Source organism: Camelus bactrianus, chromosome 12 (genome assembly GCF_048773025.1).
Source record: "Camelus bactrianus isolate YW-2024 breed Bactrian camel chromosome 12, ASM4877302v1, whole genome shotgun sequence".
Lineage (NCBI taxonomy): Eukaryota > Metazoa > Chordata > Mammalia > Artiodactyla > Camelidae > Camelus > Camelus bactrianus.
This window is the reverse complement of record NC_133550.1, coordinates 18,983,433-19,002,914: the sequence shown is the minus strand read 5'-3', so window position 1 is coordinate 19,002,914 and position 19,482 is coordinate 18,983,433. Positions and strand designations below refer to the sequence as shown.

The window sequence follows — 19,482 nt, the reverse complement described above, 5'->3', positions numbered from 1 at the left end:
CACTCCTCCTCTGAGAACTAGTCTCCCAGCCACAGGGGTAGGTCTTTGAAGTCACAGTTGTGCTGTAACCTTGCCCACGTGGCTATTAGAGTTCAGGAACCATTATTAGTCAGTTTATCTTGAGAAGCTGGCTGAAGAAGTTGCTAGGAATCTAACAGCGTAGCTCCAGACTGAAGTCTCCACACTGCTGTCATTGAGGCCTCTAGAACAAATCCAGAGTTCGACCTTCTGGAAACCTGCTTATCTTTGAATTTTCTGAAGTATCACAGTCTCCTTCCAAGAAGCTCTCTCTCTGCCACGATATTTGCTTAAGCTAATTGAAATGGCTCTTCTTGGATCTTCCTTACTTTGCTGTCAGAAGCTTAACTAAGCCAGTTCTCTAGTTAAGAGTATTTCCAGGTTGACAAACAGCTCTGGTCCTTTAGAGATGTTCCTTGATTCCTCGGGCTTACTGGAAATCTCTCATGGGAATGGCTGGCTCTCTGGTTGGAGAACTGGATTTTCATCTCAGGAGACCCACCTGGCAAATATATTCCAAATTTCAGATCAATAAATTGGCATCCTGGTTCATTTCAGTTTTGTTAAATGGCTCAGCTGAAAACTGTATGGATTCTGTTAAAACCCAAGTCTGACGCATTGCCCCAGTCTCTTTCCCACAGGCATGTTAAGTTAAATACGGTAGGTGTTCAGTGAAAGCTTCTCAGATGAAGTAACTAAAAACTCCACTAGCCCTTTGTTCTTCAATTGAGATTTGTTGCAAATTCTGCTATACCTGCTAATAAATAATTCCTTCCCACTAGCCCACGGTTAGTAACTGGATATAAGGTTCTAGCATTAAGGTCCCCTTGCCTTTGAAACCACTCCCAAGCACATCTGCCGTTTGAGGTAACTTCCTGTTTCAGCTTTGGGTATTTCATTTACTAGCCCCAAGCTTTTAAGACTATCAGCGGGCCACACCTGAGCTTCCCGGTGTTATCTTAGTAACCCTCCTCATACCTAGTGTCCTTCAGGTAACCCCAGCTTGTCTGATTCCTCTCCCCCTAGCTTCCTCTGCTGTCCTGTGACTGCTCCAAGGCTGAACTCAGCTCTTCCCCGGGCCCCTTTCCAAGCATCAGAAATCACTTGGATCTTCCTGCAGGGGGGTGGGGGTGCTGGAGGGGGAACCCAGGCTGCTCTCCAGACCTAGGGAACTGGACATAGACACATGCTCCAGAAAGCTGTATTTAAAAAAAAAAGTTCCCCAGGTGATCCTGAAATGCCATTGAGCATTTTCTTTCCTTCCTCCTCACACTTGGTAAATAAAACCTTTAGGAATGTAAATAGCAAATTGAACTTTTTTCCTGACCGTTTATCATCATAATCACTAGCATTATATAGCCACCTACTAGGTGCTGGATTGCTGTACTGAGAAAACACACCACACACACTTTATCCCATTACCTGAAACAAAACACTGCCACTCAGGATTAAGCATGTATTTATTTTAGTTCAGTTAAAACAAAACATACAATGTTTCATTGAAACGGTGTAGCACTCTGCCAACAAGTCCTACTGGAATTGTTGGCCTCTAACAATAAGGTGGGGATATTTACACTATATACAGAAAGCTTAACACACCCAGGTTCTCAAAGGTCTTTCATGACACTAGATCACATTTCATTTCACTATACTAGATCACATTTTGATTACTACTGCATTTTGAAAATTTAGACCTTATTTAAAAATTTAAATAAGAGATCTGAACTTGCACCAAGTTTTCATGAAAAAATGCAATGTTCAACCGGTCTGTTTATTGCAAATACAATTTAAACGATATTTTCAATTTTTAGTGTTTACACAATTTGTCAATTGAAATCTCTGTACAGGTATTTTGGGGACAATTTTTATAGATACATAATGTGAATTCATCAAAATGCAGTTAAGAAACTTACAGGAATATATACATTTGAACCCAAGACCCAAACCTGACATTATATACAACCTATTTACAAATACATATGGACAGACAATGTATGTACATAAGATTATCATAAATATTGAAAAATAGGTTAGCTTTAATGGATTAATGTTGTTCTATAAATAACATTACAGTTATAACTGAAACATCCACGGAAGACAGTAATGCAAAATGAGGTGACAAGACAGTGGTTTTAATACTGAAGACTGCTCATTACTGGGAATTCACTGTTTAGGAACCTCCAGGTAGACAAGTTCTTGCTCCAAGAAAATCATGCAATGGAATTAACCCTGGGCAGCTGATTTTGAGCCTCAAACAGCCAGGGGATTGGAGGAGCCTCCCGCATCAATTTGCTGTGAGAAGAGGAATATGTATGTATTTTTTCATTCCTTCCTGGTTGCCATGGTATTTTTCTCCCACACGCAAGGATGTAAACTGTAGAGAACAGCTCTTGGTATTCCCCGGCAAGTCTTAAGATACAAAACCAGCAAATCTTTCCAGGAATTCACGCAGAAGTGCCAACTCTTGGTCTGAACTAGAGTGAGGTTCTGGATTCGGAAGGAGTGCCAAAAGCCCAATTCAATGAAAGCAGCGCTATAGAATCCATCCTCTCACTGCCTTTCGAGATGGTCCCCACTTCCGTTTCCGTAGAAACAAACAAAAACGGACCATTGGTTTCACCCAATGTAGCACTACAGGACGTCTTCCAGTTCCACAAGGGTCTTTGATCACAGACACAGCTCGTCTGTAATTCAGTCACATATAATACAAGAATGCATATAACAAAAGCCATGTCTGCCACATTTCTGGCCCTTGGCTAAAACTAAAAATGCTTGGCTCAGAAGAGCCACCTTAGAGCCAGATGACCAAGTGATGATTCCATTATTTGCTTCCCTCAACCACTAATGGAATTATGTATATTAGATTTCTGACATTACACCTGATGAGCAAAGTACCACATTATTTAATAATATATTCACCATACACCGTGACGTACAATAAAGGTGCTCTTAAAGCCAAGTAATTTTTTCACTTCTAACTGGGGTTGCAATGGAAGGGTGAACATGCAGTCAGACCGACCAGTTCCCTCCGGTTGCACTGGTTTCCCTAGCTAACCATCTGTTGGATGTAAACAAGTGATTCTATGTTGTACAAGAATGAGATGACAATCCAGTGCAAGCGAGGTTTTTAAAAAGCTTACTGCATGAGAAACCCAGTGGCCTATATGAAGAAAACTTCTACCAAGTATCGGTGTAACCTGTGCATTAGACCTCTACTGAAGACAAAACATGAACACAACTAAACCACACATTGTCAAGTAATTCACACTTCCGGTAGCAGATGAGCATTCTGAAAAGCTGTACTCTCTGGATAGGTTTGTTTTGGCCTATAGCCATCGAATGCCCATTCTCCACTGCTGGAAGCAATGCCAAAAAAAGGGCTGGCCCAAAAAAAAACAAAAAAAACAAAACAAAACACACCCGGAGCTGTCAACACAACTCCGGAGGCAGATGCAACTGAATAAACCCTGTTTTACCCAATTGCACTATTTGGTACCTCAAAATTAGTTAATTTACTTCCCACAGAAATGGCAGCATTATCTTCCATTCTAACAGATTGATGCCATAAACATTTCAGTCTAAATGAACCAAACAATTTGCGGACAGAGAAGAAAGAGTGATGAACAGAGTTCATCTGATTTGGTACAGCCACAATCAACCAATCATCCTTTACTGGTGAAGCTGGAATGGAAAAAACTATGCTCCTATTCATGGTAGTTTTTCATTACATCATTTTCTCTAAAAATTATTTTGGGTAAAAAAAGTATTTGGCTTATTATGCCTACAAAAAGGCAAATCATTTCATAATACCAGTATTTGTTAAATAACAATGAATTTTTTTTTTCACGGACTTTACTGACAACCGCTTTTGGATCAAGTTCAAAAAAAGCAATTTTAAAAAAGTAAAATAGTGCTTCTGAGGTCTTTAAATATTTTTGGTACAAAAAAATAATAGTGTTTTTCTCAATGGTTATTTCAATACTTTGCTGTAAATTAAGAAGAATTGTTTCTCACATCGAATGGTTCCATTAGGCACGTTCAAGTAAAATCATAAAATATCCAAGTTAAACAATGACACAGCCAAACATGTGGCTTGATTAAAGTTAAGAGTTCGTCCATTCTCTGGAATGGAATAAAATTGTCACTTCCGTTAACCCGAGACTCGTGGTTTTGTTGTTAATATCCATTTCTATCATACAGAATAGTTTCTTTAAAAAATAAAACCAAACCAAAACAAACAAACAAACAAACAAAAAAAAGAGTTCACTTATTCTGCACTCAGAAGAACCAGCGAGGAATCTGCACTTCAAAAGGAAGTGAAACTGAAAACATTAGGTGAAATTTCATAGTAGTTGAGAGCTGACCCAACACTGGCATCAAATGGACTACTGGAGTTTTAGTGGCGCCAGTTAATGGCCTCCTGGGGCGTTGTGTACCCAATCCAAGACAATCAGGGCCATGCTCCCGGCCATCACCACTATGCCGCTCAACAGGAAAAACAGAGCCTGCAGGGAGCGCAGAGAAAACGGGTCAGCAAGCAACAAAACATATGTCAAACATTCCCCTTTCTACGTTAAAAAACGGGCTTATAATTGCTGAAAGTGTGTATATAGTGTTTCACAGAGCTAGTTTCCCCTTACTAGAAGGTATTTAAACTGTCTGAAGTGACTGATCAAGGGGTAGTCTATATAGTGCAATATAACTGTCTTTCAAAATTTCCCTTTTCATTCCTTTGTGGCAAATGAAAAGGTAAGTAATTTTTTTTTTTTTGGCTAAATAAAGTACTTCATATAACACAATTGGACTGGGATTTTTGCATTTTTTAAAAAGCAAAAAAGCCGTAAGTTACAAAACTAAACCCAAGTTATCTTAAAAATGCAGCCTGGGGTTGCAGGCAGGAGTTAAGTCTACTCCTAAACCTACCCTTCAACTACTGCCACTGTGTGCTCTGAGAGAAACAAGATGACAGTTATTAGTTCATAAACAATTCTAAGCGGGAGGATATAGCTCAAGTGGCAGAGCGCACGCCTAGCATGCACAAGGTCCTGGGTTCAATTCCCAGTACTTCCTCTAAAAGTAAATAAATAAACCTAATTACCTCCCCCCTCAAATAAATAAACAAATAAATACAAACAACTCTAGGACTTCAATCAGACTATAACAGGAGTGGAGAAAAGGGACTGAAAAGCAGCCTTCTCCCTCAATATCCTCACCAGATCATTTACGGTGAACACACACTCTGTAAAGTCAGTTGTTACTACACTTCAAAGTGTATTAATGAACTGCCCCCCAGAGCTTTGCTCTGAAGACGGTTACTGTCTTACCCCACTAAAAACCCCATGTTTTCTCTTTTAGACACTCTAGTCCCGCTTAAGTGCCTGTCACACAGTAGGCAGACCAGCAAACACAGGTTCAACAGTGTGGAAAGTTGACTTGGTAGCTTTACACTCTTCCTGTCTATTCCTCTCTGAAATATCTAATAACTTTCTTGCAATTAACTTCAGCATAGATATTAGATGGCAAACCATCTTTCACCTCCCCTCCTCCCCCAGTCTTTGGTCTGTGAAACACACCATTAAAGACACATTTACTAGAAACTTTAAATGAAATGACATTTGGAAGACTAAAATTAAAGGCAGTTGAGGAATTTCTGGTGTTAGAGTATTATTATTTCTACAGTCATAGCCTCTTACCCCAATCTTCTGTACAGATTTCATAGGTTCTTTCTTCACTAACTTGATATAGAAGGCAGATGGAAGAATAAAAATCAACATAGCAGCTGCAGATGCACCTGTAAAAGAACATTTACCACTCCTTAAGAATTCAATGAATCACTTGATATTAATTTTTTAAACCTTAAAACCCCTGATATTTCAATCAACTTTGATACTTCCGAAAACTTACCAATGAAACCAAAGATATCCCTGATAGTTGGGACAAAGATGACAAGCAAATTGGTAAATGCCAAGATAGACACTGTAATGATACTGTGACGCCACCAGCTGAAGTCCTTTGTTGCACACAGCAAGTGGGTTATGGAACTCCGGATCTGCAAAAATACGCAGATAAATAAAAATTATAGTTTTAATTAAAGGAAAAAACAAAACCCAAATGATATGAAATATATCCAAAACAAACAGCTCTTTACATACTAAAAATTGTACCACCTCCTCGTTTCTAAACATCTGAACACTGAAAAATTATTTTGTATCTTCAGTTATGGGAAAAAAAAAGTCCCAGGATGTTTACAAAATCTACAAAACATTCAAAAAAAAAAAAGCCCCTTCATAAACTACCATGAACTTGATATTGTGGTAGCAGGGTTTCCCTTCTCCCGGAAGAGGAAGATCTCACAGATCTGCACCTTTGACAACTTTTTCCTACTGAAAGGAGAGCAGGTGACACTCACCGGGAAAATAACCACAGGGACTGTCAGGGTGACAGCCACCAGCACAGCCAAGCGGACGATGAGAAGAAGAATGTCAGTTCCCACGACAGAAGAGTAGGTGTGAAGCAGTTCTGACTCAACGTGTCCTGCAGAGGAAGACAAAAAAAAAAGCTTCAAGTGCGCTGTTCTCTCTGGAGAGTAGTTAGAAAACCTAACTCACAGCATAATATGCACCAAAGTGATTAGCTACTCACAAAACGACTATAAACTAAGAGGCTAATAAGATTAATTTGGAATTAGGGTTAATGCAATTAAAAGAACATTGAAAGAAATTTTTTTTCTAAATACCAAGTAGAGATTTAGCCACATGACCCCCATTAAAAACAACAGGAGCTAAATAGCTAAATCCCATGGTTTGGCTTACAGTTTGTGTGTGTTGTATAATCTGAAGGGGATGGGAGAGGAGACAGTCAGGATGAACCTAGATGCAAGCATATCACATAAAAATGCTGTCAAATGGCTACCGGTGTCGCTTTGAAACTGAGTCCTAGAACTCGGATTCAGTATGTACTACAGGAAGTTCTTCAAGCTCTAAATTCAATGTCTCATCACAAGTATGGAATATATCAAAGACTGAGTCTTTAAAGTGTCAGAACTATATCTACAGAAGTATCCCTTTCATTTCACTGGGTGTTCTTTCTGTGAACTAGACATTATTTACCGTAAAATGTCAGGTATCCAAAGAGGGCGGCGAGCAGGTACATGAGAAACATGGCAAAAAATGAAATCTTGGACACGTTCATCATTCTTCTACGGCTGCGGCTATGGGAATCCAAAGGAAAATACAGACATACATTTTAGCTTAGTTACAGCAACAGTCTAATCTTTTATCCCATTTCTTCCAATAAATTTATATAAAAGTTGGTAAATTACTCACCCTTTCAGCTCTTCATAAATGGGAAGAATAGCAGGATGACAGACAAATGAAAAGGTCAGAATGGGCACAGCATAGACAGTCTGCAAAAAGAAAAAAAAAAAAACTTACTTAATACCCTGAAGTAACTCATGTGTTGTCACAGTTCTGCAACTTAGATTTTATATTCATTTATCTCAGGATCAAAGCCAAAAATGTTTTCTTACATATCCGCTCCCACCCTTCTAATCTGTTCACTAAGTGTGATCGATACCCTCACTTCTCAACGTGTCAGTTACTAACATCATGTGATCATTTCATTCCTCAGTCTATTTCAAGACACAGACCAACACTTTCCCCTCAGTCCTCCATACTTAGCTAACCACGTTTCCTCAAGAACAGTTACTACCTCATCTCCCTTCACCTGGGGAGTGATTTAACATTTCCAGTGGCTATTTTCCCTGTCTTCTTCCCGAAAATCTTCCTTTTGAGAAAATGAAGATTACATTTAGTTACCTGTGAGTTGAAGATAAAATAACGTGGTCGGCAGGAATCTTCAGTCATGTTAAATGCCAAGCCAGGTGCAACAGCTGTTGGCTGCAGTAAGGTGCTGTTTACTGTTTCATTCATTATCAGAGCAACTTCCACAGGACAAGGAATTTGAAATTTCTTGAAAATCACCTGAAAACATATTATTTTGCATTTGTGAGACTGAATGATGTGACAGCTTATTTTAAAAAAAAAACTCTAGCTTTTAAGAAAAACGGTACCCACCACAATCAGAAAGAACATCATACACAACAAGGAAAGGCCACTGGTGTACCCCAGATATCCTGTAACAGGAGGGAAAGTCGGGGTGAGTGTAACAAAACAGATTTAGGGCAAATCTAACTCGCTTCTGCTTGCAAGACTTCAGTGTGGACACAGCATCAAATTTCTAATTCTTATACAGTCAAGTGTAAAATTGCTTAAAAACACTTGTTAATATCTAAAACAATAAAAACTATCTGTATTTTTATAAAGCACAAGGTATTATAAATGTCAATAAGGTATTTTGGCCCTTTGGTGAGTATTCTGCTAGGATCTTCAAAGCCTTAAGGTTTGAGTGTGACAACTCCCAAAGGCATGTTTTTGGGGCTCTTCGGCCCTCATCAATGTCTACTAACAGGATGCCAACTAGCTGGTGAGGCTCACTTCAATCCTCTTTAGAGACGGGTCTGCTTACCTAAATTTCTCAGCAGTGACAATGGAAGAATGAGCACCAATGACACCAGTAGAACCAAATAGTCACCGTTCAGATACCACAATCTGAATTAAAGGAAAGAAAAACAGATCAGCACCAGCCACAAATACCCTCAGAATATCATACACAAACTTCTCACAAGACTCATTTTATATATTTTTTTGAAAAGACAGGTTTGAAACGAGTATGGCTAATTCACACAGACAGGACAGATTCCTGTGCACTCAGGTTAGAAATGGGGTATGAAACAGTGTTTGACTTCTGTCCCACTGTTTGCTCTGGGAAGGCTGCCAGCCGATTCATAACATTAAATGCTTCTTAAAGGCTTGACACTAACATAGGGAACAAAGCGGCATTGTTAAGCCTGTAATCTTATCTTTTAAGTATTTTTACAGGATTGTACACCAACTATGTCATAGCTTTAGCTCACATTTTTAAATGCTGGAAACAAGTAAATTTTTTAAAAAGTATCTTTCAGACATTTGTTAGCAAGTGTACTTATTGAACATTTCAACAAGGAAATTTTTTCATACTTCGATAAAATACACAGGCAAAAACATAGCAAAACCCAACCCTCCCGCCACCAAAACAAGAACTTATTCCAGGTTGTCAAGAGTATGTTGTGACACCTTGACCCACCTTGAGTCCAAAAACAATAAAAAAGACCCCGTGTGAACTCAAAGAAAATGTCACGCATCCCTCCTAGGAGCTCTAGCAATGCCTTTTCCTTTTTAGGTCAACTGAAGTTTTACATTGCTACTTTTCAAAGTCTAGTCGCCCTGTCAGTTCCACTCAGTTCAGTGTAGCAACAAAGACCCCTCACAGAAACCTGATGCTTAAAGATCAGCTTATTAAATTTCAAAAGCCACGGAGATAATTATTTTTGAGATAATGAGCTGCATGTAAGTTGGGAAGTAAATTATGCCTCCTCGTGTCTACTTGAGATAAAAACCTGTTAGTCCACTGGATGAAAACTTTGCTAGAAGGGTAAGGTTTATATAGCATGGTCATATGTTTTCTGATATTCTGCATTTCAAATAGATTAAGTTTCGAATTTACAAAAAACCAGACAGGAACTGATTTTTACTGTAACTGAAAGCTTCAATCCTAACTTAGGTCGGGCTGTGTGTTACTCAGCTGTAACTCCTCGGGACAGTAAACATAGAAAAGGTGAGTAGTTCTAGAAAACCTGTGTTCACACGCAGGTTAGATGATTAGTTAGTTATCCAGTTAGAAGATGAGCTCCTATCTTCGGCCTTTCATTCTCAAAAGTTCAAATCAGTTTATGGGGAACTTCTTGGTCAGTTTCAATAGGAACATTTACCAGAAATAATTTACTAGTAATCATTTTGTATCCAACTTTGATAAAATGTATCTAACCATTTTCAACTATAATTGTTTCTTATGAGCAACCTTACTTAGCACCTACCCAGTTGTATCTTCATGTTCATTAATGTTCATTAATGCCTTGATCACCAAAGGTAACTCATATTTCACTATGAAGAGGTAGCTTGACATAGCTGGAGGAAAACAAAATTATACCATTACAAGTGCAAAATGTGGCATGTGACACCAAAAGCAATGTGTCACCACTCTCTGCTACATAAAGAGCAAAAAAGTCTACCCAAATCGTCTTAAAAATTCTTACCTCCAATGTTCTGCATTGTAATCGATCCAGAGGCTGCAAGCTTTCCAACCAATCCAAATGCCTTATGTCCCAGCTGTTCATATAATAAAGACCCTACAATTGAAATACAGAAGCAAGAAGTGTTTTAAAAGAGGGGAAAAAAAAATCATGATAGACAGTTGTTTTAGCAATAACAAGAATGCTACCATACCTCCTTCATTGGCAGTCTTCAAAAGGAGATGAACAGAATACAGGGAAAATATTGACACAAATGTCAAGAGAATTCTGATGAGAGAAGGAAAAGGCACAGGGTTATAAACAAGCACATCTATATTTGAAGATGACTTTTTTTGGTTTTAAACATTAAATACGAAACTTCTAATATTTTGAGGCCAGATAGAAAGCCCCCAAGAATGATGTTTACTCTCCTGGCTAGACTGTCAACAAGTTCTCTTACCTGGCACTAAACATCTGCATTGTGTCTCAGGGAATAGCTCTACTGGCTAAGCAGAGGGTTCACCCACTGAACCAAAGGTGCTGGGATAGTTTCAAGACTTATATTCTGACTCTGGCACCATAACAACCAGCTGTGTACTTGCCACTTCTCTGCACTAATAGCTCCTTTCATATGTAAAATGGGTTTAACACCCACCAATAAGCCCAGCCTACAAGGTACTTGTGAAATCCATCGGAAACAGGTTCATGAAAGATCCTAAAACCACTTGGACCATATAGACAAGAGGATTGGGATTATAAATTAACAAGGGGGAAAAGATACTCTAGTGTCAGACACAAGCTTTACAAACACGTTCTGGTGTAAATCAGAGAAGTAACCACAGTGACGATATACTACATTGCACCCCATGGTATGGAACACAGGCCCAGCAGTGTCACAAAAGTAAACAATGCCTGCTGGAACAAGCAGGCTCTCAGTCAGACTGTCTGGGTTGTCCCCTCCTTCAGTCCTTTTACTTGGATGAAACAGGAGGAAAAAAAAAAAAAAACAACAGAAAACACAGGGACTAAAGGTTCCCTACTAAGCCACTAAATTTTCCTTTGGGGCATGTGTTCTCCCTCATTCCAGCTTTACTTTCCTCCCCTGAGGCAAACCAGGAAAAATATAATTTTTTTTTATTAAAAGGAGCAAAAAAAAATCAAAATCAGGGAAACTCATAGAAAACTCTGCAAAGACAGTCACATTTTAAAAATTCTATACCGGCAAACTGAATACAGTATCATGTAAGGTCTGGCAAAGAAACTGATGTCTGTTAATTAAGTAGAGGTGGTGGCATTAAGCTGCCATTCTAATGCCAAAAGTTTTATGGGGCCTAGTCTGCGGTAGAAATGATACCATCAGACTCACCTGACTAGACAAAAAAGCTGATGGCCCAATCCAAAACAATGTTCAAAGTATGCAGACAAATTCAGTCCTTTCTCTTACATGGAAAGGACAACAAGGGATGGACAACCCCTTGAGGTCATTTTCAACCTCACAACCCCTTGAGGTCATTTTCAACCCCAAAATTAATTCTACTTAATAAGGTTAGGCACTAAGGTGTTTAACCAGACCATGGTAGCCATGTGGCTTCTGGATTATTTACCTCTAAATATACCTTGAAAAATACCGATGGATTTAAAAACTCACTTTAGCACTCTTGATATTATTTAACAATTTATTAAAACGGTTAATCATCAAACATACAGACTCTATTCAAGTAAAAATCAACTTCAAAAGTGCAAGGGTAAGATATCAGAATTTTGCTTTCTCTTAGGAACAAAGGTGCCCTTTTATCTTACGTAAATTCTGCACCATAACCACAGTGGCAGCATTTTAAAACTGCCTCCAGATTTTATACTAAGAGTTAGGAAGGATTTTCAAATATTTAACAATGATGTCATTCAAGTACCCCATTAAAAACTTTGAAATTTTAGGGTCCTTTCTATGTAAATTTCTGGTCCTTCTCTTAGACCTCAAAAAGCCTCAAGCAAGCTTCTAATGCTCAAAAAGCCATGCTTAACTTTAGTGTAGAATTTCACCACAAAGCAGGCCTGTGCAAAGGTCTGCTTTTCTTTCCATGAACACTCTATTCTTGCTGGAGGAAATAACTTGAGTAGAAAGCACCAGTCAGATAACTAAAACACATCTGTACCAAGGAGGCAACTCCATGGGACATGAATGTGTGGTTTCTTGGTCTGCACAATAAATCACACTGTCTTCCATAGAAAGTTCCTTAGCCAGGAGCACACAGTCTCAGTACCTAAGATACACACATCATTGGAAATGCATACTCAAATTCACATATGTTTTTCTTTTATGCTTTTTTTCCTGAAAATAAGGTCCATACTTTCCTTTTACATTCTCCCAGCATCAGTGACCCCAAAATGGTTAAGAACAGTTAAGAATCACTGTTCTAAAGTCTCCTATAGCTCTAAAATTCTATTCTAGGTATTTATGCTGGAAAGCACAGGAGTTACTAATTCTAACTGGACAACTGGGGGGAGGGGAACCAATCAAAAGCAGGTACTTTGCTGTGGCAATCACAGACCTGGAAGAAATAAATGTTAAAAATAATAATAAATTTTAAAAAATCACATAAGGGTAGCTTTTCAGTGTTCAGAAAATTAAGACTCATTTTCCTAAAACAAACATGTTCCAGGTTAGGCAAATACCACCACACCCTATATATTAAAAAAAAAAAAAAATTAGTTGTTTTTCCTTATGTACTTAAGAGGCCACAGGTCCTTGGGAAGACTTGACAATTTACTGAACTGATTTGGAGGTACTATGATTTTTAATATTAATAGTTCTTGCTTCAGATTTTGCCACAACAAAAATTCTAACTGCCCTGGATTTATCAGTAGTTCTTTTTTAATATCCAATTCCTGTTGAACTTTAACTATTCCCGTCAACTTAAAGACTTTCGGCTTAATTTCCATTTTAAATGTTGTCCTAATTTTTCCTGCTTGATTTGCTTTTTTGATGTCATGCAATTATGTAGAATAAAAAGGCTTTTGGATTTCTCATATTTTATATTTTAAGCAAATGAGTTTTAACTTAACTACTTCAACTGTAAATTCAGTCTCTGGAGCCAAAATATATGTGGTATTATCATATTAACTGCCCTGCATGGCAGACTCACTACTTACACATACTTACATAAAAAGAGCAATTCCAGTATTAGCCATGGCATAAGAAAGCCCAAGGATTCCACTGCCCACAATCGCATTGCTCAGATTAAATACTGACATTCCAAAGGAAGTAGTACCTGGATGCTACATAGAGGGAAAACGATAACCAAACATATAATAATTAAATGGAGAAAACCAGCTTCGGGCAAGTTAGATTTGAAATCTAAAAGTAAAACTATTCTTTTACTCCATAAAGCCACAGAGACACAAATTATTTTAACTTACAAAGTCTGTTTCATACTTCTTCTTCCCCAAATTTGATTCAAGTAAAAAGTTCTGGTTTTCAGGATCTACATCTGCATAATGGCTGCAAAAAAGGAAAAAAAATTCCTAAATTGAATTGAAAAATACAAAGGAATTCGTTAATACAAAAGCCCCCCTTCCCCATTTAGTTATCACACATCTTTATTTAAAGGCATATTAAGTAGGAGTCGACTTTCACATCACGTCACTGCAATAAGAAAAGCGGATAGTCTTCCAGCGATTACACACACACCAAACGCTAAAGTAAACTGAAGCAACAAAAGCAGAGTCCTAGGTAAAAAACCCCCCGGCGCACACAGCAGGTTTTAAAAAAAGTGCACAACTTCTCCCACCTTTTCAGAGCAGCTTGCTTGGTGGGGTAGGAGTAGTTGAAGTCGCTGTTGGAACTGTAGCTGCTGCTGTCCTCATCTGGGGAAATATTGAACCTTCCCATTTCGGCTTTCTTCATGTTGGGCAACGGGAGGACTCAGGCTTAGAGACTGTGACGCTGGGTTCCTTTTGTCCTTGGCGATGCACGGCCCGCGCAGCTGCCTGCGAAGGTAGAGGCGGCGCGTCAGGACTGCAGCGCCCGCCCGCCCGGGTCACGTGACGCCTCCGGGCGGCGCAGCGCGGCTGATTCATCCCCGGCCAGGCGAGTGGAAAAGTACCAGCAGAGCGAGAGGGGCGGGGGCGCGCCGAGGGGCGGAAAAGTACAGACCGCGGAGCCGCGGAGAACAAAGATGGTCCCGCCGCAGCACTGCGCCCGCGGGGGCCCGCGCCCCCCGGACCCCGAGGCGCCTCTCCAGCAGAATTTAATGTTTCGTTCTCTCCATTATCCCAAGTTTCACGGGAAGGGTGCAGGGAGGGGGGGATCTGTTTGGCTTTTCCCGCAGCCTCCTTGGTCGTGCACAGGCACGCAGGGCACACATCCCACCCAGGCACTGGCTAGGTGTGCATGCAACCCAAGAGGCACAGCTCCTAGTTTCTAGCATTTGCAGTAGCAGTGCCACTGTTTTCCCGTCCCGAGCCCCCAGATGGGGAGATGCCTCTGCGGCAGACAGACTCGAAGGGGGCGGAAAGGGCTGACACGAAACCTTCTCTCTAAGAAGGGGAGATCGCCCGTTCCCGGGCGCGCAAAGGTGCTCAGGGTTTGTTTACACGCGCACGCCCGTGCCCTCGAGCACACCAGTCCACAGGCATTTGGCTCACGAGCGCTTAGCCCGGCCGGCCCCTCCTATGCCCGGAAAGGAAACTGATGCAATATTGATCGCCGATTGTCAAACGTTCCCGGTCTGTCTTCCCCATTCGTGGCCTCCGCTACACTAGAAGCCCGAACCCACCTCCACTGCCCCCAAATTCCGGGACCCTTGGATGTAATTTTCATTAATGCAAACCAGTCACAAGACTCGTCGCAGCGGAGTCGCGGGTCCGGCTGGCTCCCCTCCCCCTAACGGGAAGATGCGGCTCCGCTCCGGGCGGGCACAAGGCCCCCGCGCTGCGCCCCTCCCCCGCCCAGAGGAGGGCGGCGACCCCGGTGCCGGCCCGCGTCAAAGGCTGCCCCGCAGACAGAAAACGGCGCCCCCTCCCCGGGAGGAACCTACCCCGGCAGCTGCCTTCCCGCCGCGGCCCCTCCCGGATGCCCCTCCCCCACTCTGGCCCAGGTCCCCCGCCCTTTGCAGACACCCCCGCGCGCGTTACCTCGGTGGTCTCGGCTCCTGTCTCCAGGAAACAACACGCAAACGCCTTCGGTGAGTTTTTGTCGGTTAAACAAAAATTGTGAAAAAACAAAAACAAAACCCCCAAACCCAACAATAGGCAGGAAAATGATTTTAATTAAAAAAGGAAATGGCAAGTTGCCCAATCGTCCGGCGTCTGCCCTCTGGAGAGGAACCCGCGAGTGTGTGGGAACGCGTGGTCGGGCTGCTCGCGGCGGTGCGAGGAAGGCTCTCCGGGACGGCGGCGTCGAGCGGCTCTGGAGCCGCCGCGCGAGCGGCGGGTTATAGCGGCCGCCCGGGAAGACGCGTCAGTGGGCGGGGCCCCAGCCTCCGGGTGCCTGCTCTTTGTGTATCAACACCACCTGGGCTCCGCCCCCGGCCCGCCCTGCCCGTAGGCCCCGCCCCGCCGCGCCAGCGCCCCTCCCCCGCGGCGGACTCGGGCGGCCCCGCCCCGCCCGCCAGCCCCCAATGCCACCCCACCCCACCCCGCGCGGGCAAATCCCGCTCGGCCGCCTCCTGGTCCTCCCGGAAAGACCCCCTCGGTCGGTTCCTTTCAGTCCGGACGGGTGCCCTAGACATGCGGCTGTCTTTAAGGACGCTTCTCCATCAAATTCCCTTCTGTCCGAGTTACCAATAGGCTTTGCTTTCTCCTCGAGGCTTTTTGGGGACACATTACGCCCACCCAATCGTTTTCTGCCTATTATTTTTGTGATTTACATGGGGATTTTCTCTCGCAAACTTGGGCCAACGCAGCAACGTTGTCTCCGTGGTAGATTTCTGTTCTCGTTCTTCTTTCCTAGACCTGCTTTCACCCTTCAAAACTAGCCTGGTTAGGTCGGTCGGCAGCTCCATTTAGGGAAATCTTTTTTTGTATGGACACGGAAAACCCTATTAAGGTTAAAGCTACATCCTGCCCAGCAAGCCAGACTCCTTAAAAGGGGTCCCTAATAGGGGACCCGGCTCTTGCGACGAGGTGTAGGAACCCCGTCTTCCTCGCACTCATTCCACCCCCCACCCCAATCTGAGAGCTGTCCTCGCTCTCCCCGCCTTCCTTTCCCTGTCTGTGCAGAGGCGCTGCCTCGGTTGGAATGCTGGTCCTCCCCTTCCAGTGGTGATGCGGTCTTGCTGAGCCAGGCAACTAGGGGGCCCCTTCGCTGTGGAATACTTGGTGCTGCCGGAAAGGCTGAAAACAAAGGCCTCTTAGGAGAAAGAATTGTTGGTTGAACGAATGAATAAACAAACGATTTGACCTACTGCTCTCTTCCTTTTGGGGGCGTGGGAGAGACTGGGCAGGGTTGGGTGTGATCACAATTTTTGCTTTCAATGTTTTCCTGAGGAAATCTGTACAACTGTCTATTTCCGTGGCACATGAGGATGCGGGTGCCCTGGGCCTACACCAGTATTCAGGATTGCCAAGGGAGGACCCGATTTCCCCTTTGCACTCCTTTGTATCCCACCCCTTCAACTGGTCAGACCAGTCTCACCTAAACAATGCTCTGTCTTGCTTTAGTGTCCAACTTCCCTTCCCCATCACTCAAGGCTTGGTCACTGAGCCTCAGGAAAGCCTCCCTCCGCCTTAATCCCTCCCTCCATACCCCTCTTTTTGCAGAAACTGTTTTCTAAGGAGTGTGGTGCAGGACTTTTTAAAACCTGTACTAAAAATCGTTCAAGTTTGTAGTCTTGCCCTACCAGGGAGGCTGAGAGCTCCCTAAGGCAAGTTTGGCACTTGATACACAATTGGGGCAGAAAAAAACCACTTTTTTTTCCTTTTCTTCCACATACATTCCTTAACAACACCAATCAACTCTTCTTTCTTGTATGGAGAGCAACCTCAGTGGTGGGTTAGAGAGGACTTCCTGGAAGTTCCTTTTCATCAGGTTTCAACTGATGAAAATCAAAAGGACAAGTCACTTCTTCATCCAGGTTAGTCCCCTGCATGATCAGAGGTGTACTTACGGTTGTCAAGTCCTACTCTCACAACTAGTTCTTTCCTGTTTGATTTTTTGGTGGTTTGTATTGCAATGCATGCTTAAAAAAATCTGCAAAATTGAGGGTGTGTGTGTGTTTGTGTGTGTTGGGGGACAGGGCTGTAATCTTGTTCTGAATTCTGTAATGACAAGAACGTGAACAAAAAACAAAGAGGGTGAAGTATTGAAACACTGATTTTTCTACTGCCAGTCTGATTCCTGTTTTCAAAGGCCAGTCTGAGGCATATCTGCTAACTATGGTGGCTTCCAACCGAGGCCTGAAGTGCTTGGGTCTTTGCCCTTGGGCTAGAATGCATGGGACACACACAGTACCCTGAGTCAATTTCTGAGAAATTGTACCACCAAGTGCTTGTTGCTCAGAAGTGCTACGATTTTGCTTTATTTCTAAGCTGATGTTTTAGAAGAACAGTGTTTTTCAAACTGTAGAATGGATAGTGGAATGGACCCAGTAATGGATAGTGATGAATTCAGTGGATTACTCCAAGCTTTTTTTTCCCTGCAATTCACCCAGAACAAAATAGAATTTAAAATATCAGTATGCCACATACAGTAAGGCTAAGTACTATTCTGTGAAACTTTAGTTTTGATTACATATAAATGTGTATGTATTCTGAGTTACGATGTAAAATCTATTTCTTACTGTGCGTTGAGATCAAAGAATTTTGAAAGCTACTGAGAATAAATGTAAGATAGAAAAATAACCACGAACATTAGTTGTCAACTCTGGATTTTCAGAAAAGCATTGTCAAGGTAGGTCGGTAGAAGTTTTTAGTGAGGGTTGATAGCTATCTTCTGTAGAATTATTTGACCATCATCACCTGAAATTATCTGTATCTGGGGGCTAGAGTGAGTTAACTTTTCCAACTCGTTGAAAAAGATCATCTTTTGGATGATCCTCCAAATTCTGTTTCTCCAGCATTTCAATTTGCCTGAAGTGGGCTCAAACATTAAATGTGCTTTTCTCTGCCCTTCATCTCCAACAGAGTAGTCTCATTCTTAGGTTGGCTTTCTCTGATCTGGCACTAGCCTACATTTCCACCCTAATCCCCCTTTATTCCCTATGGTAGGCAGCTCCTGAGAGGGTGTCCAGTGAATCTCACCTGATACCCACGCCCATTTGTATAATCCTCTTTCCTTGCACGTGGGTTGGATCTAGTGATGTACTTCTATTCAGCAAAAGTGATGGCATGTTACTTCTAAGACTAGGTTACAGAAGGTCTCTGGCTTCCATCTTGGTCTCTCTTCGTCTCTTTCTCATTTGTTTTGAGGGAAACCAGCTGCCATCTTGTGAACTGTCCTACAGAGAAGCCCCCAGGGCAAGGAACTAATGTCTTTGGCAACAGCCCAGGGAGGACCTGAGGCCTGCCAATAGTCACATGGGTAAATGTGGCAGGTGACCCTGTCCAGTTAACCCTGAGATGTCGGCAGCCCCAGGCAATACATCAGCGAGAGGACCCAGCTAAGACCACACTACAGTCCTGACTCACAGAATGAAGTGACAGTAAATGTTTGTTGTTTTAAACCACAAAGCTTTGGCGTAGTTTATTACTCGGCTGTAGATAAATAATACATTCCTCTTCACATACCCTATGCTTTTGCCAAAATGTATTGTTTACTATTCTCAACACAAACCGTTCTCTGTTCAAACTGTTCCCAGTGCCTGGAATAGTCTTCGTACCTCCTCTTCCCTGCTACTACTGTGTATCTAAACTCTATCTTTCCTTTGAGGCCCAGCTTAAATACCAGAGCTTTTGTTAATTTTTCTCGATTTGATGCTTCCATTTGAAACTGATCTCATTCTACTTTGAACATAATGCTTTTTTAAAAAAAAAAATTTTTTAATGGAGGTACTGGGAATTGAAACCAGGACCTCAAGCATGTTAAACACATGCTTTACCACTGAGCTGTACCCCAGTCATGCTCCTTAAGTATCTTTCTGTGGCACTTCTTTTTGTGTTGTCTGTTTGCTAGATTGTTAGTGTCTTTTTAGGGTAGAACCTGTCTAATCACACCCAGCCACTTAGAAAAAGAAGGCACTTGTTGAGTATATGGTTGAATTAGCTACATTTAAGTACCTACCACTACCTAAATTATATTTATTTGTTTATTATTTGTCTCCCTCTCTAGGATGTAAGCTCCATGAAGGCAAAGGTTTAAT

The 19,482-nt window shown here is 41.9% G+C and overlaps 1 protein-coding gene across 2 annotated transcripts; it reads right to left on the bottom strand.

Annotated features, from left to right (window-relative positions):
• Nucleotides 1-1,460: 1,460 nt before the first annotated feature.
• SLC38A2 (solute carrier family 38 member 2) lies at nucleotides 1,461-15,628 on the bottom strand. 2 transcript variants are annotated; one of them, XM_010964180.3, is made up of 16 exons: nucleotides 15,320-15,628; nucleotides 13,975-14,173; nucleotides 13,604-13,685; nucleotides 13,347-13,462; nucleotides 10,401-10,474; nucleotides 10,211-10,303; nucleotides 9,992-10,082; nucleotides 8,545-8,627; nucleotides 8,094-8,152; nucleotides 7,836-8,000; nucleotides 7,344-7,423; nucleotides 7,128-7,228; nucleotides 6,428-6,552; nucleotides 5,923-6,067; nucleotides 5,712-5,809; nucleotides 1,461-4,523 (listed from the first exon to the last, which is right to left on the bottom strand). In XM_010964180.3, exons 2-16 carry the CDS (start codon nucleotides 14,088-14,090, stop codon nucleotides 4,428-4,430), a joined length of 1,524 nt encoding a protein of 507 aa, XP_010962482.1. In that variant the 5' UTR covers nucleotides 14,091-14,173; nucleotides 15,320-15,628; the 3' UTR covers nucleotides 1,461-4,427. The 2 variants fall into 2 exon arrangements, with proteins under 2 accessions (XP_010962482.1, XP_045379516.1); XM_045523560.2 differs by lacking the exons at nucleotides 13,347-13,462; nucleotides 15,320-15,628 and having other exon boundaries at nucleotides 13,975-14,114.
• Between the last annotated feature and the right edge of the window lie 3,854 nt (nucleotides 15,629-19,482).

Excerpts from the sequence above, each read along its gene's own strand:
- SLC38A2 (XM_010964180.3), bottom strand. The coding sequence starts at position 14,090 with ATGAAGAAAGCCGAAATGGGAAGGTTCAATATTTCCCCAGATGAGGAC. Across the intron at positions 8,001-8,093 it reads TGATGTTCTTTCTGATTGTG|GTGATTTTCAAGAAATTTCA; the intron begins GTGGGTACCGTT and ends ATATGTTTTCAG. Across the intron at positions 7,229-7,343 it reads ATTTATGAAGAGCTGAAAGG|CCGCAGCCGTAGAAGAATGA; the intron begins GTGAGTAATTTA and ends GGATTCCCATAG.